The 16,681-nt window shown below is 44.2% G+C and overlaps 1 protein-coding gene across 1 annotated transcript in view; it reads left to right on the top strand.

Annotated features, from left to right (window-relative positions):
• Nucleotides 1-16,096, top strand: part of LOC116946043 (uncharacterized) — a 69,697-nt gene extending 53,601 nt beyond the window's left edge. Inside the window, exons 36-44 of the mRNA XM_076069910.1 lie at nucleotides 951-1,041; nucleotides 2,309-2,465; nucleotides 3,407-3,591; nucleotides 8,072-8,221; nucleotides 9,019-9,149; nucleotides 9,423-9,565; nucleotides 10,990-11,087; nucleotides 11,512-11,704; nucleotides 13,441-16,096. Of these exons, the coding sequence (XP_075926025.1) occupies nucleotides 951-1,041; nucleotides 2,309-2,465; nucleotides 3,407-3,591; nucleotides 8,072-8,221; nucleotides 9,019-9,149; nucleotides 9,423-9,565; nucleotides 10,990-11,087; nucleotides 11,512-11,704; nucleotides 13,441-13,520 (1,228 nt within the window). The 3' untranslated portion in view covers nucleotides 13,521-16,096. The remainder of the gene's footprint in view (nucleotides 1-950; nucleotides 1,042-2,308; nucleotides 2,466-3,406; nucleotides 3,592-8,071; nucleotides 8,222-9,018; nucleotides 9,150-9,422; nucleotides 9,566-10,989; nucleotides 11,088-11,511; nucleotides 11,705-13,440) is intronic.
• Nucleotides 16,097-16,681: the final 585 nt, after the last annotated feature.

Here is a 16,681-nt window from a genome sequence, read left to right as displayed (position 1 = left end):
TGTGTATTATCGACAGTTCTGGTGTGCAGTGGTGTCATTTGTACCACACTGGACTTGCAATGCAGAGGTTGCTGGTTTGATTCGATTGTCCTGGTAGAGCAGTTGATGCAATTGACAAGTTTCTTAAATCCTCCAAGTCTGCCCAAACGGTAGTATAAATGGGTATACCGCAGTTAAATGGAAGGTCATGTAATTTAGGATGTCTTGGGCCCACAAAAACCTTGTGGATGGGGCTATCTAGGACTCCCTCCAGTTTAGGCCCTTTTGTCAGGAGTAGTGTTAGCCAGCAATAGCAGAACTGGACTTTTATATTTTACTCTCGACAGCATTCATTCAGTTGTCTTGTAAGCTGCCCACCCGCTGGGTCATTGAGGCATATGTCCCCCATCAATTAATTAATTCGGTTTATCAGCCATTGTACGCAGTCAATGCGCGTCCATGCATCGCGCAACCTATCATCCAACTGAATGTCGGTCAATGAGTAATTTACTCTGCATATCCTCTAATTGTGCACCAACCTGCACTGACAAGAATGGTGGAGTATGGTCACACAACTGACATGACCAACGTGGAATGGTAGGCCTTCTTCCAACAATGGGTTGACAATGGGGTGAAAAGGAAATACTGGCTAAAAATAAATATATATATATTCCACAGAAACATATAATTAGATGTATACAACATAGCTTTTTTTGTTGTTGAACAAGACCCATAGTTGAGATGGAGTACTTTTGCCAATAACATCTGGTACCCCAGTAGCGTTTGTATATCAACCATAGTTCTGCTGATGAGACCCAGAAGGCTGAAACTGTTGCAGGTGTTTTTTTTCTTTGCTTAAACAAATGCCACTGAATAATATTGGTCTGGAAAGCCGATTGGCCGATGAACATTTTTTTTTATTTAAATGTCGAGACAATATACGAACGTTTGCATCGTCTTTCTCTTCACAGCGCATCATCCACGTGGACGTATCAGAACCTCCGGGACATGGGCGACATGGTCACCACTCTATCCAACAACACGCTCACTGGCATAACATCAGTAAGCATGGACCAAGAAATATACCCGTGTCTCTTTGTTCTGAGTTTCAGGCTTAAAAATTTCCGATTTTTCAACTTTTATGGCCAGTTCATATTTTTGGATAATTTACGTTGCTCAATTATATAACTTACCGAACTGCTCACTAAAAAGCAAAGTCACCCTGTGTCAGGTACGTGTGTAAGAATGTTCAGCCTAAATTTCGATTTAAAGCTTTCGTGACTGCAGGGATTCATCTTCTTGGTTCTTTCGGTAAAGTCACAACACAAGTAGCCTTCCTCAGGAAGGCTACTTGTGTTGTGGCCGAAACGTCATGAGAATTTTATTTTATTACGTTTTATTTTTTATTATTTCCCTTCTACGTGACTTTACCGAAATAACCAATAAAATGTTCAGCCTCTTTTGCACCGTGTGTAGCCAACCTTGGTAATTGGAGGTGAGGGGGGGGGAAGGAAAACAAACTAAAAGCAAATCTAAAGAAGTTAGTTTTCAATCTAGATTTAAACAAGGGCATAGCTCCAGTGGCTTTCTAATATCGGAAGGAAGAGCCTTCCAGATGGCCGCAGAAGCGCATCTGAAAGCGAGTGATGCAGTGACCGTCTTTGTTAGCCAAAGCCGCTGCTGTAAATTGGAATCAGATCCCTGGTGTGTACCGTTTTTGGCACTCGTCACGGAAAGGTTATCCCATTCATCTGCCATGAAGGGATATCAAAGAACATTGTTTATTTGCCGCAAAGTATTCTTCACCTCCTATCAATTGTGATTGCTGTTAAATGTTCGGCCAAATCCACTGCCGCAGGCATCTTCGCTTCAATTCCTGGAGATGCCAGTGGTACATTGTGGTGAAAGCTTGAGAGATGAAATGCTCAACACACAGCTCAACCCAGAAAACTACATTTTTATCATGAGTGGTTGTGAGAAGCTACTTGCTAAAGTTTGACCAACGTTGAAATACTGTGGTCACATCTTTGGTAGAATTTTTAATCTTAAGTGACTTCACTTTTTAGAAACGAACGTAAAGTATTTGGCTGCTATACATTTCCACGTGATAAACCACTCGAACAAAGATGTGTCAGTGCTCTCTTTCGGATGTGCTTCTGTGGCCATCTGGAAGGCTCTTCTTTCCTATATTGAATGTGTTAATTGTTACATGCTTAATTAGCAGATTCAACTGCTGCCCAGGATTCGAACTCGTGTACTTTCAACTTTAAGCTCTAACCCCCGCCCTCCCCCGATCTCCCCAACTCCCCAACTCCCCGTGCCCCTGTAGACCACGGCACTGGGCGCTCTTATTGAATACGTGACCGCACAAACACAGGTGATGGACGTGAGGCCAGATCGACTCCGCTTCTCTCCCGACCTGAAATTGATCCAAGTGAGGTTGAAAGCGCAGTCCGGCACCAGCGGCAGACGGAGGAAGCGCGCCAGTAAGTCGTCCCGCTTTGTGTGTGTGTGTGTGTGTGTTGCGTCACACCAGCGAAAATTAGGTCAAACGCGTAAAGCAGGTCGGGAGCCAGGAGTTCAAAAGTCAACATGCTGAAGTGAGGCTACTCTAACGACACTGGCACATGCGGCTGTGGTGAAACATGGACCATGGGACATCTGTTGGTCTGTTTGCCTCCTGGAGAATGCGTGTACATAGAGGACCTCGCTGGAGCTTCAGACCAGGCCCAATGCTGGATAAACATTTGACTGTGGTGGCAGGACACAAGAAGAAGAAGTGCAAAACTACCACGTGACCCGGCTTGCGCGTGAATCGAGCCCTTTGTCTTCTTTACGTTCAATTATGAATCCCGTATAAATTAATCTGACAATTTTTAAGTACCCATGCTTACATCGCCCAAACTTGAAGCGTAATCTTTTACAAAGGGAGGCAGACAATATTCAGAGGGATTAGGCACAGTCAGTGTTAAACAAACCTTGAACAAATGTTAAAATCTAAACAGAATGAGTAAGGGTAGGATCTGTTTTTTGATCTATTCGTGCATTCTTCTCTAGCTCTCACCTCCAATGCACATAAGAAAAGGCTGCCATGGCCATCATTTCATTGTACCAATGTTTGTACGTTTGCCCAGTGCCCTTCAACTACTGCAGACAGCTTCACATATTGAGTGAAGCTTGCAAATTAAATTAACCATATCACAGCAGATCATTCGGTGTCTGTTAGAGCAGTAATCACAGCGTGTACTAACAATGTGTCATTACCCGCACTGCAATGTCTGGGCTTGATGCCATTGAACTGGTGTTAAATAGAGTACTTTGAGAATTAAGGGGGTGGGGGTAGGGGAGTTGGGGGGGGGAGGGGGCTAGTCAGCCCCTCCAGCCCTCCGGACACTCAAGGGCTGACACTACTGAACCCATTCCGCAGCTTGTTCCGGTGCCCAGCTGACCCGGCAGGACATCCTCACACGAGGCCAGGCGCTGGCACAGATGAGCGCAGCAGACTTGGGTGGCTGTATCTCGGACGCCGTGTTTATCGAGAGCGTGGACGACCTCGGCAAGCTCAGTTTCTCCTCCGATCAGCTGGCTGTCTTCATGGCGAAGATCAAGTCGGTAAGGAGATGGAGGATCCCAAATTCCAGACTCCTTGCCTCTATTCATTTCACTCAACTCCCTTCAACACATTCCCCTATCTCGCCCTTCTAATCTCACTCATTCCCATCCCTGTGATCTCTTTTCTAGCAACTAGGGCTTTCAATATTTTTCTCAGTGAGATGTTATTTGTTCTCCTCTTTGGCCCTTAATGTTTGCAGTTGGTATAAAGTGGAATGTAGTCAGACAGGATCAGATATGAAGAGGCAGTGCATTGAAAATTATTTTGACACGCTGACAATTGCCTTACTTAAACTTGTACCACATCATAGATGGTCTTTGTTTGTAACTAGATAGGAGCCCAATGATTGTATAAGAAGATAGCTTTTGTTATTAAGATCACAATGAGACCAAAGAAGAATATATTTTTCAAGAGAAACTTGGGTGTTAATAGATTCATTAAAAACAACAGATAATCCTAGTGTGCAAGCAAAACAATGCAAACGAGGGCTTGTGAAGTTTAACAAAGAGTAGCGCCCCGGTTTGGTTGAGAGAGTCCCGGTGATTTTAAAATGACTGTCCCACTGAGCCGAAGATTGTGTTAAACTTTGGATGTTTTTTTCCCGCTTAAAATAAAATACATGGCTTTATGCTCGACTCCTAATATGGACAAAGGTGGTGGTTGGTAGGCGAGTGGTTGGGACTTATAAGAAACAGGTGGAGCCAACATAAACAAAACTAAAACAAAACGATTTATTTTACCAGATAATGCCCACTGAGCTATATATATATGGCTCTTTTTGAGAAACGACCTGGCCACAAATGATAGCTCAGTGAAGTGGCACTTTATAGCAGCAAATTACTCAAAAACGCATGTTTCCAAATGTGGAGGGAAAAACCGGAGGACCCGGAGAAAAATCCACGTGACCACAGGGAGAACATGCAAACTCCAAATACATGTACAGGCATCAGGGTCGAGATCGAAGCCACGACCTCCTGCATACCAGGCGAGGTAGTTAACATCTCGCCACCACGGTTCCCCATTAGAAAGAGGTCCCTTGCTGTGTGGACTGGGAAAGTAGCATAATGGGCGTGGTTATGTAAAACAGGGCGGGGCTAGAAAGGGTGCAGATGTATGATTTTTTTTAATGATTACAAACGGTACAATTAACTTAAATGAACCGGTATCTGTGCCAGTGATTTTATTACGCTTTAAAGCATTAACGTTCAGACTTTGCAAATAATGGCCCTGGCAGCGCATCAATGCCTGTGTTCGAAGGAACTGATGATGAAATGAGAGGCATAATATATATAAATACCAAATGTACTACTACAGTAAAGTCACGTAGTTAGAAATAAAATAATATAAATAAAATTAAACGAAACGTCGTGATTTGTTTTGTTTTATTTTATTTCTGACTACGTGACTTTACCGAAAGAACCAAAGAGTATGGATTCCAGCAGTCATGAAAGCTTCAAATCAAGATTAAAATAAAACAAATCACGACGTTTCGATCGCAACACAAGCGGTCGTCATCAGGCAAAGGAGTCAGCCTCTACAGGCAAACTGTTTATAAGGATTTGGGGATGGGCGTAGCCCACGTGTATCAACAACACCAGGAGCACACGCGGTGTATGAGTGCCAATGCAGCAGCAATGTCAATGCAGCAGCAAAGCCAATGTAGCAGCAATGCCAATGCAGCAGCAATGCCAATGCAGCAACAATGCCAAACGCTGGGGATGCGGGGGGGGGGGGGAAATTAACCCGGAGTATGTTTGTTATAAAGGGGCCCTAAATAATAAAAACCACGTAAATGTTAAAACACGAATTTTTTACTTGCATAGTGAATTGTATTTTTTCATTTACTATACAGACAAATAATACGGCAAATCGCTAACCTTAAACACCGGTCATTCATAACATTTGAAGGAAGTATAGTACTATAGTAAGAGCAAGTGCAGAATCACCGAACCGGAATTGATAGCTTGAAAGCGTTTAGCGCGGGGCCCTTGAAAGTGCGGGGCCCGTAGCATATGTAGCTACTTTCGCTACTAGGAAAACACGGCACTGGTTATCACCCCATGCACAATACAGGTTATCATTGGCTGCTGCTGCCCCAGCTTGACTACATTGTGTGCAGCAGAGGGCAGTGCAGCAACAAGAACAATGTGCATTTCTAGATTTGAAGCTTTTGTGACTGCAAGTATCCATACTCTTTGGTTCTATTCGGTAAAGTCACGTAGGTAAAAAATTAAAACAACAAAAATCACGACGTTTCGGCCACAACACAAGCGGCCTTCATCAGGTGAAGGGATCAGGCTGTCTCGAGGACAGCGCTGGAGTGAAACGCAGCCACGCTTAGACCGCGACCTTTAAGCTGTGTGCAAGGAAACAAGGTGCCTTGACAAAGGAATTAGCATAAAAAATTAGCATTTGATTGGCCGACTTAGCATAGAGGTGGTGTACGTGCGGGTGCACATGCCGTTTGGCGCAGGGGGGGGAGGGGGTGTTTACCTATTGATGGTGTGAAAGGGGAATTTAAGAGCTGCGAAAGTTTGGGGTACCACTACTTGAAAAATATACTGTACCATTGAAAATTAGTTTAATGTTTGGTTCCATTTAGAACATCTTTCCAATTGTTCATTATCATTTGCAGGCACACTGTTAGGAGGCAACAACTTTCAATTCACACAAAGCTACAGCGTTACACACGGGACTACATCACCTAGCTCACTTGGGACGGGGCTACGTACGCCAACCCTCTCCGCAGGGTAACTATATCTCTGGTCACAGCAGCCCTCGTGCTGTTGACCCACGGTGTCGAGAGCGCGGCCACAGGCGACGAGCAGGATTCTTCCATCCACCGAAACAGCCTCGAACCTCGCTCGAGACGTGCCTTCTGTCCTCCGCTGCCCCCGCTCCGCCCTCGGCCGTCCCTCCCCGTCCGGCCATTTCCAGTTCCTTTGCACCTGTTCGCCCATTCTGTCACGTGCTTAAGGGGCTGTCCATAAATGACGTCACGAACCTGGGGGCGGGGGGGTCGGGGTCAGACATTTGTGACGATGTGTGACAAGGGGGGGGGGGGAGGTTTAGAAATGTGACGTCACATCAAAATGTGCAACTTTAAATAAAAATATAAATTTTATAACAACACTAATTTGGATTAATTTTCAATATTAACTATTTGATTATTTACATTTACCAAGGTCACCTTTTATTTATTCCATGAAGGAGCATTTTGCTTCTCCATGGGAGAATGGAGAAGCATACATTTTTAACATTTTTTTAATGATTCTTATTCAACATTTTGATTCGAATGATTCTACCAGGGCTTTTCATTCTGTGGAATGAATATGTGATTGTTATAATTGTACTCTCAATTTTGCTTCATTTTGCTACAAAGTTTCAAGCATTTTTTTAATAGTTATAATTACTTTTAATATTTTATATTATAAGATAATTTCAATATAATATTCTGAGCATCTGCAGTTTTAGTTAGACGTTGAATATTTTCAAGGGAATTGTATGCTAAATTTAAGCTTTCAAACGCCTCCTTTTTAATACATGTTTTCTCCTACAACATCAGAGTGCAGCACCACATTAAATACACACTACAATGACAATAGTTTAAAGCGATTTGAAGCATGTTTTATTTTTTAAATGGAAATATGGTTTTGGGGGGGAAAAGGGGCAGGGCAGAGCTTTGTGACATCATATTTGGGGGGGGGGGGGTCTGACTTTTTGTGACGCCGTGTGACGACCGGGGGGGAAGGGGGGGGCAAAAATCGTCCAAAATCGCGTGACGTCATTTATGGACGGCCCCTAACCCGACTTGTCCTCACGTGTCCCTATACCTCATCCCTGCCCGTCACGTGCATGGTACTGTACCCTGCCAGTTATCTCCACAACACACACAACGCAAAGCGCCGTAGTGATCCGTAGAACGTCACTACACATGCACACATTTGCATGCATAATGTTCGTTGATTACCATATGAATAACCCAATCGGTAATGCTTACCCATTGTAATTTATGTGCATTCATTAACCACCACCCCCCCCCCCCCACTTCGCACAAGATGGGCACACAATTTACGTCATCACATCTATAAGGAACGAAACAGGGGGATTTATTGGCTGCCGCCTGATGATGCCGGTTGTAATTACTGGAGAAATGTCATACTCAGATTGTTAATGTTGTGGATTTGCTCTCCAATACACCGGTGTGCTGTACTCGTAACGAATTGACACAAACGTTTTGTTTACGTGACAAACCTTACTAATTGGCTTTGTCGGGTGGTGGCGAGTTTAACGACACATTCATATTTACACGATCTAACCCAACAAAAACCCCGTATTATGGAAAATTCCATTGTGCTATTGCTCCACAACTCGCCACTGATGGGCGTTTCGAAGCGCGGCCAGATGACCCCCACGACCCTCACGGATCATACGTGCGCACGAAGAGACCCGTGACCTTCTCGCCTTTTCTTCAAACAGGTGTTCAAGTGGCCGACATCCACGGACACGTTGGCCAACATCGGCAACTTGGCATTGGCGTTCACTCCTGCCGAGATCCAGGAGCTTGACCTCAGCAGCATCGACTTGGTGGGGAAACTTTCCAAGACGCAGGGTTGGAGCACTGTCCAGGTACCGTGATCGCGGTGCTGCCAGGGGTAGTGGCGTAAGCTGCCGATGTTGTTAATGGTCGTGCTTGCGATTGGTGGTAGCTGTGAATTGTTTGCTGCTTCTGCTATTGATGGTAATGCTGTTATGGTGGTGGTGCTACTGCTGCTGCTGCTGCCATTGATGGCATTGGCACTGATGTTGGTGGTGCAGTTGTACTGGACTTGTGGATGGTTGCTGCTCATGGATGGCGATGGTGTTGGTGCTGCCGTTTGTAGTTATGGTCAAGACGATTGCGTTGCTACTGTTGGTGGTGGTTGCAGTGGTGCTGCTGCTGTTGGTGGTGGTGATCGTAACGATGTTGCTGCTAATGTTGTTGATGATGGTTGTTTTTATGTTGCTGCTGTTAGCGGTGGTAGTGCTGGTAGTGCTGCTGCTAATGGTTTTAGTGGTGGTATTTCTGTTGATTGTGATGATGGCATTGGCGCTGCTGGTGGTGATGCTGCTATTGTTGATCGGGCCTGTTTTTGTTCATTAACCCATTTGTTTACGTGTAATTGTCATTTTGTATTGATGTTTACATATCTGAACATTTCACATATCCGCCTATACCTCAGATCCCAGGGAGTCAGATTTGTAACATTGTGCTGCATTTTAAAATATATAACGTATACATATATACATATCATGCCATATAATCGTTATAACATAGACCTATTTTGTATCTTGAATCTAACCTGCCTTAAATAAGGCGCATTACATCGTGATGCACATTCTGAATGCAGAGAGATCTGTTGGCTGCTTTTTTTTTCTCCTCGCAGATCCAGGCCGTAACGAAAAATTTCATGAATGGGAAAACCATAGCTGGATTGACGTCAACCGACCTTAGGTCTCTCGGCGTTTTCGTGACCGGTCTCTCCGACCTTTCAATTTTGGATCCTGCAGCCTTCAAGTGAATCCCTGCACTTAAAAACATCTGCACACCTTTTACATGTATCATTTTTTTTAATATACTCTAAATCATAGCACAAGTAGAAAAAATGGCGTTACAGTGAGAGTGGTGAATGAGGATCCTGATGATGATGGCTGGCGTGGTGGTGGTGGTGGTGAAGATGATGATAATTGTGATGATGGTGGTGGTGAAAGTGTTGATGACAATTATGGCAGTATTGAAAACAATCATGATGATTACGTGTTTCTATCCTGTGGGATACCCGTCGTGTAGGGATGCAGCAGAGGCACTGGGAAGTGTTGACAAGTACAGCCTTTCTCAGCTCCGGACACTCTGGAAAAAAGCGAATGACTCATTCCAACAGACCCCTTCACAATGGCCAACTGGGACCATCTCACAGTTGGGAACGATTGTCGGTGCGTTTCAATTCTCGAGGGGCTCTCCAGAGCTCCCTCTAGTCCTAGTGGAGGCCTTTCCGCCGACAGTAGAGAGTGACCGAGATATTACACGTTTGCACTTTCACATTGCCACACACAGGTTAGAAAACGACCTCGTCTTCAATATTTGAAAGATTTTGAAATGATTACCGCTCTGGTTCGTACGCACAGCAGGTTTTAGAAATTGCATTCTGTTCGGACAAAGGATACTGGATGCTGCTGTGGAGTGATGGCCATCAAGCGGGACTTGCAATCCAGGGGCCGCCGGTTCGATTCGATTTCCTGGTGCGGCAGTCGAAACGTTGAGGTGGTCATCTTCTTGGTTCTTTCGGTAAAGTCACGTAGAATGTGTTGTGGCCGAAACGTCGTGTATTTCCCTTCTACGTGGTGACTTTACCGAAAGAACCAAGAAGATGAATCCCTGCAGTCACGAAAGCTTTAAATCGAAACGTTGGGTGGTATAAATGGGTACGCCACTGCTAGTTGATTGGCAGGTTGCGTGTGGTGGGGTAAACGTCTGATCAGGGTGGAAGAGGAGGCCAAAACTCCTCACGAGGGCTCCATAGAGCTCCCTCTCTTGGAGGCCCTTCCAACAGCAGTGACGTGAGCAATTCATTGCAGGGCCGCAGCTTAAAATTGTAATAACATACTAACTCATCATCAATACTGATCAGGTTTTTAACTTCATCGCCTCTAAAGAGTGGCCTGAGATAGAGCACAGGGATTGTCACATTTAAAAAAACCCGATCAATTTCGATCCTGTCAGACAGTGCCATTCCTTCGGATCTTTGTCAGAGGCAGTGATTTGCCAGGCTCCCCTCCAGAGGCAGTGTGTAAAGGATTTCTGTTGCTCTAGCTCAGCATTCACGCTGCATGATGAATGACACCTGTAGCACCAATCTGACTCAGCACTTCAATTTCCAGTAAGCATGTGAATAGTGTACTGTTTTTTGAAGAATCGTTTAAATCAGTTATCTATGTTGACGGCTCAGCTCATAATGCTGAGCTGCCACTGCTGATATCTAATGGTTGAATATGGTTAGCCACCCAGGATTAAGTTGCGTTCTCGAGAAGAATACTTTAAAGACACCACAAAAATAACACGTGACAACACATTTGTTTTTGCACTTAATGTGGCTAATACCAACTCTGAGATTTAAATATTACACTTTGAATGTCGTCTAATGTGTTAAATTACATTCAAATGTTACACCTATTGCCTTTGCTTGTTGTTAGAAATTGTAAACATCCATTGTTGCAGGCTCGATTTGACGTGTGTATTTTGAGCATAACAATACATTGGAATCGTCATTTTGCTAAATTGCTACACATTTTAGGTTGTGTTGTTCCTCAACCTCCCCCCCCCCCACCTACCCACTCACATTTTCTCTGTTTATTCACAGCTGGAGCAAGCGCTGACGACATCAACAACTTAACGTTGGCGCAGAAAGCTGAGATTAAACCAGCGGCCATCCCTCTCATCCCGCGAGAAGTGTTTTCGGTAATGCATGCATCCGCTTAAAACGTTACATCAGCATATGGGCAAGAGCATAATCCGAAAATGATGAATACCCTCCTAAACTCTGAATAAAATGAAATCAAAGTATAACTCCATTCTCTCTCCACCTATAAATAATAAAAAAACGAATCCACAATTCTATATAGGCTTTCTAGACTGATATTATCAAGTGGCATGAGTTTAAGCAAGCAAATTCTCAGACAAGTTACTGGGTTTCATCAGAAGGCCTCTCAAGCAAATGCTACTCGATTGCCAGATGTTATTGGCAAGAGTACTCCATGTAAAAATGTGTGCAAGTGCCACCTTTTCAAACCACTCTTAACACCTGGCTACTCCACCTCATACCTCACGCGGTAAATAATTTGCCGCGCGTCTCGATCCTCCCCGAATCCTCTGACTGGTGCAGGCTCTCAGCCCGGAGACAATAAGAGCACTTGGATTCTCGAGCTTGATGTCCATCACCACCCAGCAGTACAACTCTCTGAACCCGGCTTCTCAGGACATCCTGAGCACCCGCTTCCCGAACACGTTCCTCACGTACGTCATCCCACCCTCGGCCGGCCCTGGACTCCTCAACGTGCCACCCTCTGCGGTCGCAGGTCAGTACTGCCGATCGTCGATGTTTAAGGTGTTAATAATCCATTGGCTCTGTCTGTCCATCTCTCTTTTTTGTCAGTAGAGGGGTGGGGTGGGGTGGGGGGGGGGGTGGGAGTCATAACTCTCGTGAAGTTGATCCAATGTAAACTAAATCTTAAAGTAAACTTTTATTTTGACCAAAACGGAAATGTAAAATGCCATGCTCTCGCCTCCCTTTCTGATGATGTCATTACGTTGCGATGTCACACGGTAAGGTCCGCACGTCACGCACTGATTAAATATTTCCAAGGACAAATGCATGTCGGAAATTGGTAAAGAAACTATGCGTTTGCATGATTTATCTTGTTTGTATGTACGGATGAGACGAGGTGGAAAGATTTGGTGGAGCGGCAGCGCAGTCTTGATTTGAAGCTTTCGTGACTGCAGGAATCCATACTCTTTGGTTCTTTCGGTAAAGTCGTCACGTGGGTATAGAATAAAATAAAACAAATCACGACGTTTCGATCGCAACACAAGCGGTCGTCACCTTGGCCCGATGACGACCGCGTGTGTTTTTTGTTTATTCAACCGAGAAGATGGTTTAAAACTAAGCAACCATTGGAAAGATGTTCTCAATCGAACCAAACATTAAACTAATTTTCAATGGTACAGTATATTTATTCTAGTAGTGGCACTCCAAACTTCCAAGGTGGTGTATTATCATCTTATGCTCATTCCAAGCTCTGTCAGTAGTACGTTTTATGCAAATTTCCTTTGTCAAGGCGTTTACTGTTTACCCCCTCACAGTTTGAAAGGAGGCGACCAGCGCTTGGCTTTCTTCACTCCAACGCTGTCCGCTGGACAGTTTGGTCCCTTCACCTGATGAAGGCCGCTTGTGTTTTGGCCGAAACGTCGTGATTTTTGTTGTTTTATTTTTTACCTACGTGACTTTACCGAATAGAACCAAAGAGGTATTGTTTTATTTTATTTTATTTCTAACTACGTGACTTTACCGAAAGATCCAAAGAATATGGTAGCTCAGTGTTTAGCGCACCGTGCTGTCTATGAACCCAGCCGCCTGACTTCGATTCCCAGCCACAATTCCTGGCTTTGGCTAACATCAGTGGTAGTCCTTGGGGACCCTTACTTCACCAAATTACACTAATGGTGAAGTACGTTCAAACAAACCCCGTGATCGACACAGCGTGGGGAGGCCTTCATCCAGCAATGAATTGACAAAGCATCGAAAGTTAATATGACTGCATTCTTTTCCCTTCTCACTTTACAGACTCTGTACAACATCCTTCTAAACATTTAGGGGTTTTCCAGGCCTTGGTTGAAAAATATTCGTCCGACATTTAGCACTATACGTTCCTGCTAGTGTTGACATTCACGGTTAGAATATAGTAAGTTTTACTGTGGTTGTGTAAATGAGAGGTGTATGCTACTTTTCATTCAGTATAAGAACTAAGAACCCTGTATGGGAGTAAAAAAAACATTGGTTAATAACACTGTCGGCTTCAAAGGAAAAAAGTATATAATAGGTCGACGTTTCAGGCAACGGGCCCGTTTGCACAGCATGTAGCGAAGAACAAATGGGCGTTGCCCAAAACATTGCCCGAAATACTTATTTTTAAGGCAGTGTTATTCACGTTTTGAGTTTTTTTGGGTTAAATATTCTTATGCACCACTGCCGTTGCAGAATGTGCTCTAATATTGATCCGTGCCCTGCTGTTTTTTTATGTGCCGTTTTGTACAGCTGCCCAAGGTCTGCATATGGCCGTAAAAACGCTGGTGGCTGCGATGCTGTTGCCATCTCTGTGTCTGCTGTTGGCATAAAAGAGCCTTGCAAAAAAAAAACCCGCATGTGAATCAAAATACACCGCAACACACACACACGAACTCTGACACTCTTAATCATCTGGATCTGAACTCACACACTCTTTGCACATCAATCTCAATCCGTGAACCTTTAAAATTACACACAACCCTTCTGAAATACAATGATAACTGAAGTCTTCTAACAAAATGACAGTGCAGCTAAATCCGTAGCTGTACTGTACTTCTATGTTCCCCCACCTTCACCAACCTGCACTGACCAGTGTGCTGACATCTGGCGAAACAGCTCCTATGACCAGCACGCCATTGGAAGGGCCTCTTTCAGAAGTATATTGTCGCAAGGGCTGTAAGTACACATCGGTACAACGTCCCGCGATTGAGCGCATAATCACCTGCTGATGAAACCTGACCCCTGCTGTACGTTATGGTTTTGCAGAAACACCAACCCCTGTTTTTGGAAATCACACCTTCCCATTTCATAACCCACGCTTCCCCAAACATTCAAACATCATCCGTTCTATACCCAGGAAGCTCAACCACCCTCACACATTTTCTCTCGTTTTTTTACGTTTTAAAGGTTTTTGGTTGTAAAAATATACTTATTTAATCATACTCGGGATTATAAATGAATCTGTATTTGGGTAAACTACTACAATAGGGGATATTCATTAGCTCCGAATAGCATGGTTGGCTACGTACGGTGCGAAATAAGTTCTACATACATTGCAAAAGTCTGCTCGTGCACCAGCTGGGACTGTTGTGAGTGGCCTCTGATAATATGGTGTTCTAATGAACAAAATATCGTCATCTTATTGACCTTCCCGTGAAAGTGAAATGTCTTATCTACCAACGGTAGGCATTTATAAACAATACGAAACTAAACAACAAAGCACTCAAATGCTGTCCCAATGCCCCTCAAGTTCCACACTCCACAACCCCTTTGGCACTGCCTCTCCTAGAGCTCGTAGGCCGTGAGCTGCTCTGTTTGCACAGTGCAACCTCCTCGCGTTGTGGCATCGTCTCTCACCACAGCCACGGGCGCCTGTTTCAACGGCCCTGAATGGGTCTCAAACGGCGTGGCTACAATGCCATAAGCCGATCGCAATGAACGAAGGGAAATCTCTCACTCGCAACGCCTTCACAGCTGCCCCGAGACCTCCCCGAGGCACAAATCGGACTGTGGTGTTGCAGCGGTTTCTAATATGAACAACTTAAAACGTTATCTTCATTAGGTAATTCACGTTGAAGGAATCATATTTTACTTTTTTTTAAATACGACAAAACTTGATAGAAAAGCAGATTTTTTTTATTAGAAAAATAATTTCTCATCTCCAGCTGCTTGATGTGGTGGCGCCCCAACGCCCCGAGTGGACGAACCGCCACTGTGTCCGTGCCTAAAATGGTTACGAACCTCATCGTCTGCATCCCCTCGTGCTTCCAACCAGAAGGATATAATTCGGAGCAGGTCTCTCGTCTGAGCTGTCAAAAGCACGGCGGTCAAAACTTGCACAGCTCCTACATTGACAGCTTCCTGTAAAACGCATGGGACCGTATCGAGTTACGTTAAAAAGTGTAAAAAGTAATAAATAAGTGAACCCTTATCGACAGCTCTCCGATGTGTTTCTGGCTGGTAACCGCGTATAGTTCGGCACGATACCTAAAGTGTTTCACTGCACGCATTGCGAGCTTCTTCCAGGAACTTCACAAATACCTCACTTCACGTGGAGTGAAGCGTCAAGGCATCTCTGCCAAACGACACACGGTACAACCGTAAAAAAAAAAACACATCATCAGAGAGCTGTACGGCGCAATAACGGAAAACGTACGTGGTCGTATCGCCCTCATCTGCCTTGTGCTCACCACGTCGTTACCTATGAAATCATCCACTAACGTTGGTGCTTTTAAAAGCTGTCACTCGTCCGTGGAATTACGCTCAGACCCCTTCTCGATAATTAGCCAGTGGAACAGAAACCACCCGTACCTTGAGGATTTGGCACTGCCTCGGCTCGGATGTGCCAGTGGGAAAGGGGATATGCATTGTTCAACCGCTTTTGCCAGTTTCATTCGAGCAGGCAACCTCACCTCGCCTTGACCCTTCAGCATCTGCGATACCGCTGTTGACCTTCACAACCAACCGCGTGCTGTTTGCCCCGCTGTCCATTCGTGACTTCGATGTTTAATGGCCGTAACGAAACGGTTGTTGATCAGTGCGTTTGACGCGTTTTAAAAACGGTAAACACCTGGCAACGCATTAATGCCAACACTTGAATACACTGCCCGCTTCGAAGTTGGATGCTCTTGTGCCAGAGAGCTATTGTCATTGGGAGTCAGTCTAATGTGCTTTTGTCAGATCATTAGTCATGTTGAAAAAAGAACCCCCCCCCAACGTATGCTCCATTGTATACCCACACTCTAAACTACATTTATATATATGCTGTCTGTATAGGTGATCATTTTACGTGATGCACATAATGAAGTATAGCAAATCTGATGTGTGTGTATATTGAAATATCTTGCATGAATTGGTGATTATGTTCAATGAATTCATGAATAAATTTCGTATGCTACCCCCACAATTCAATGAATTATTTTGTTTTATGTGCAACTGATTCTCTGGGTTATTTGGGGTCACACAGATAGCGGACTGACCTTAAACAAGTTAACCTAGAACGCCGGTTCTCCAACTTTCTGGACCCACGGACCTCTGTCAATCCTCACACATTTTTTTTAGCACTTGTATAGATGAAATCTCGAAATCGTAGCTTCGTCTCGAACGGTTGCACGGACCACTTCGGTGCTCCAGGGACCACACAGCTCTTACAACCGTTGACCAAGAAAATTGCGTACTTTTAAATAGGTTAAGATTTAGATACGGGTGATGTTCTCAAACTGCACGCTGCTTTTAGAAAAGATGACGTTGGAACTTAGCATGATGTGCAGGCTCACTACGCATTATGGGAAAAAAAACATGTGAATGTGACTGAGCGAATGCATTGGCTAAGGATATGTTAAAACGTTTGTTATTATCGCAGTGATGTTGTGTAAGTAGAGCACTTTTTTTATGATGTGGAGATGTCATGCAAGGTTCCAGTATTGTGGACACGTAAAAAGTAGTCGAAAGTACGTGTTAAAATCAATAAATCACCTTTAATATTAATATA

Source organism: Petromyzon marinus, chromosome 26 (genome assembly GCF_048934315.1).
Source record: "Petromyzon marinus isolate PM22_M1 ecotype Great Lakes invasive population chromosome 26, UKy_Petmar_22M1.pri1.0, whole genome shotgun sequence".
Lineage (NCBI taxonomy): Eukaryota > Metazoa > Chordata > Hyperoartia > Petromyzontiformes > Petromyzontidae > Petromyzon > Petromyzon marinus.
The sequence above is the reverse complement of the archived record's forward strand: the minus strand, read 5'-3'. Positions and strand labels throughout refer to the sequence as shown.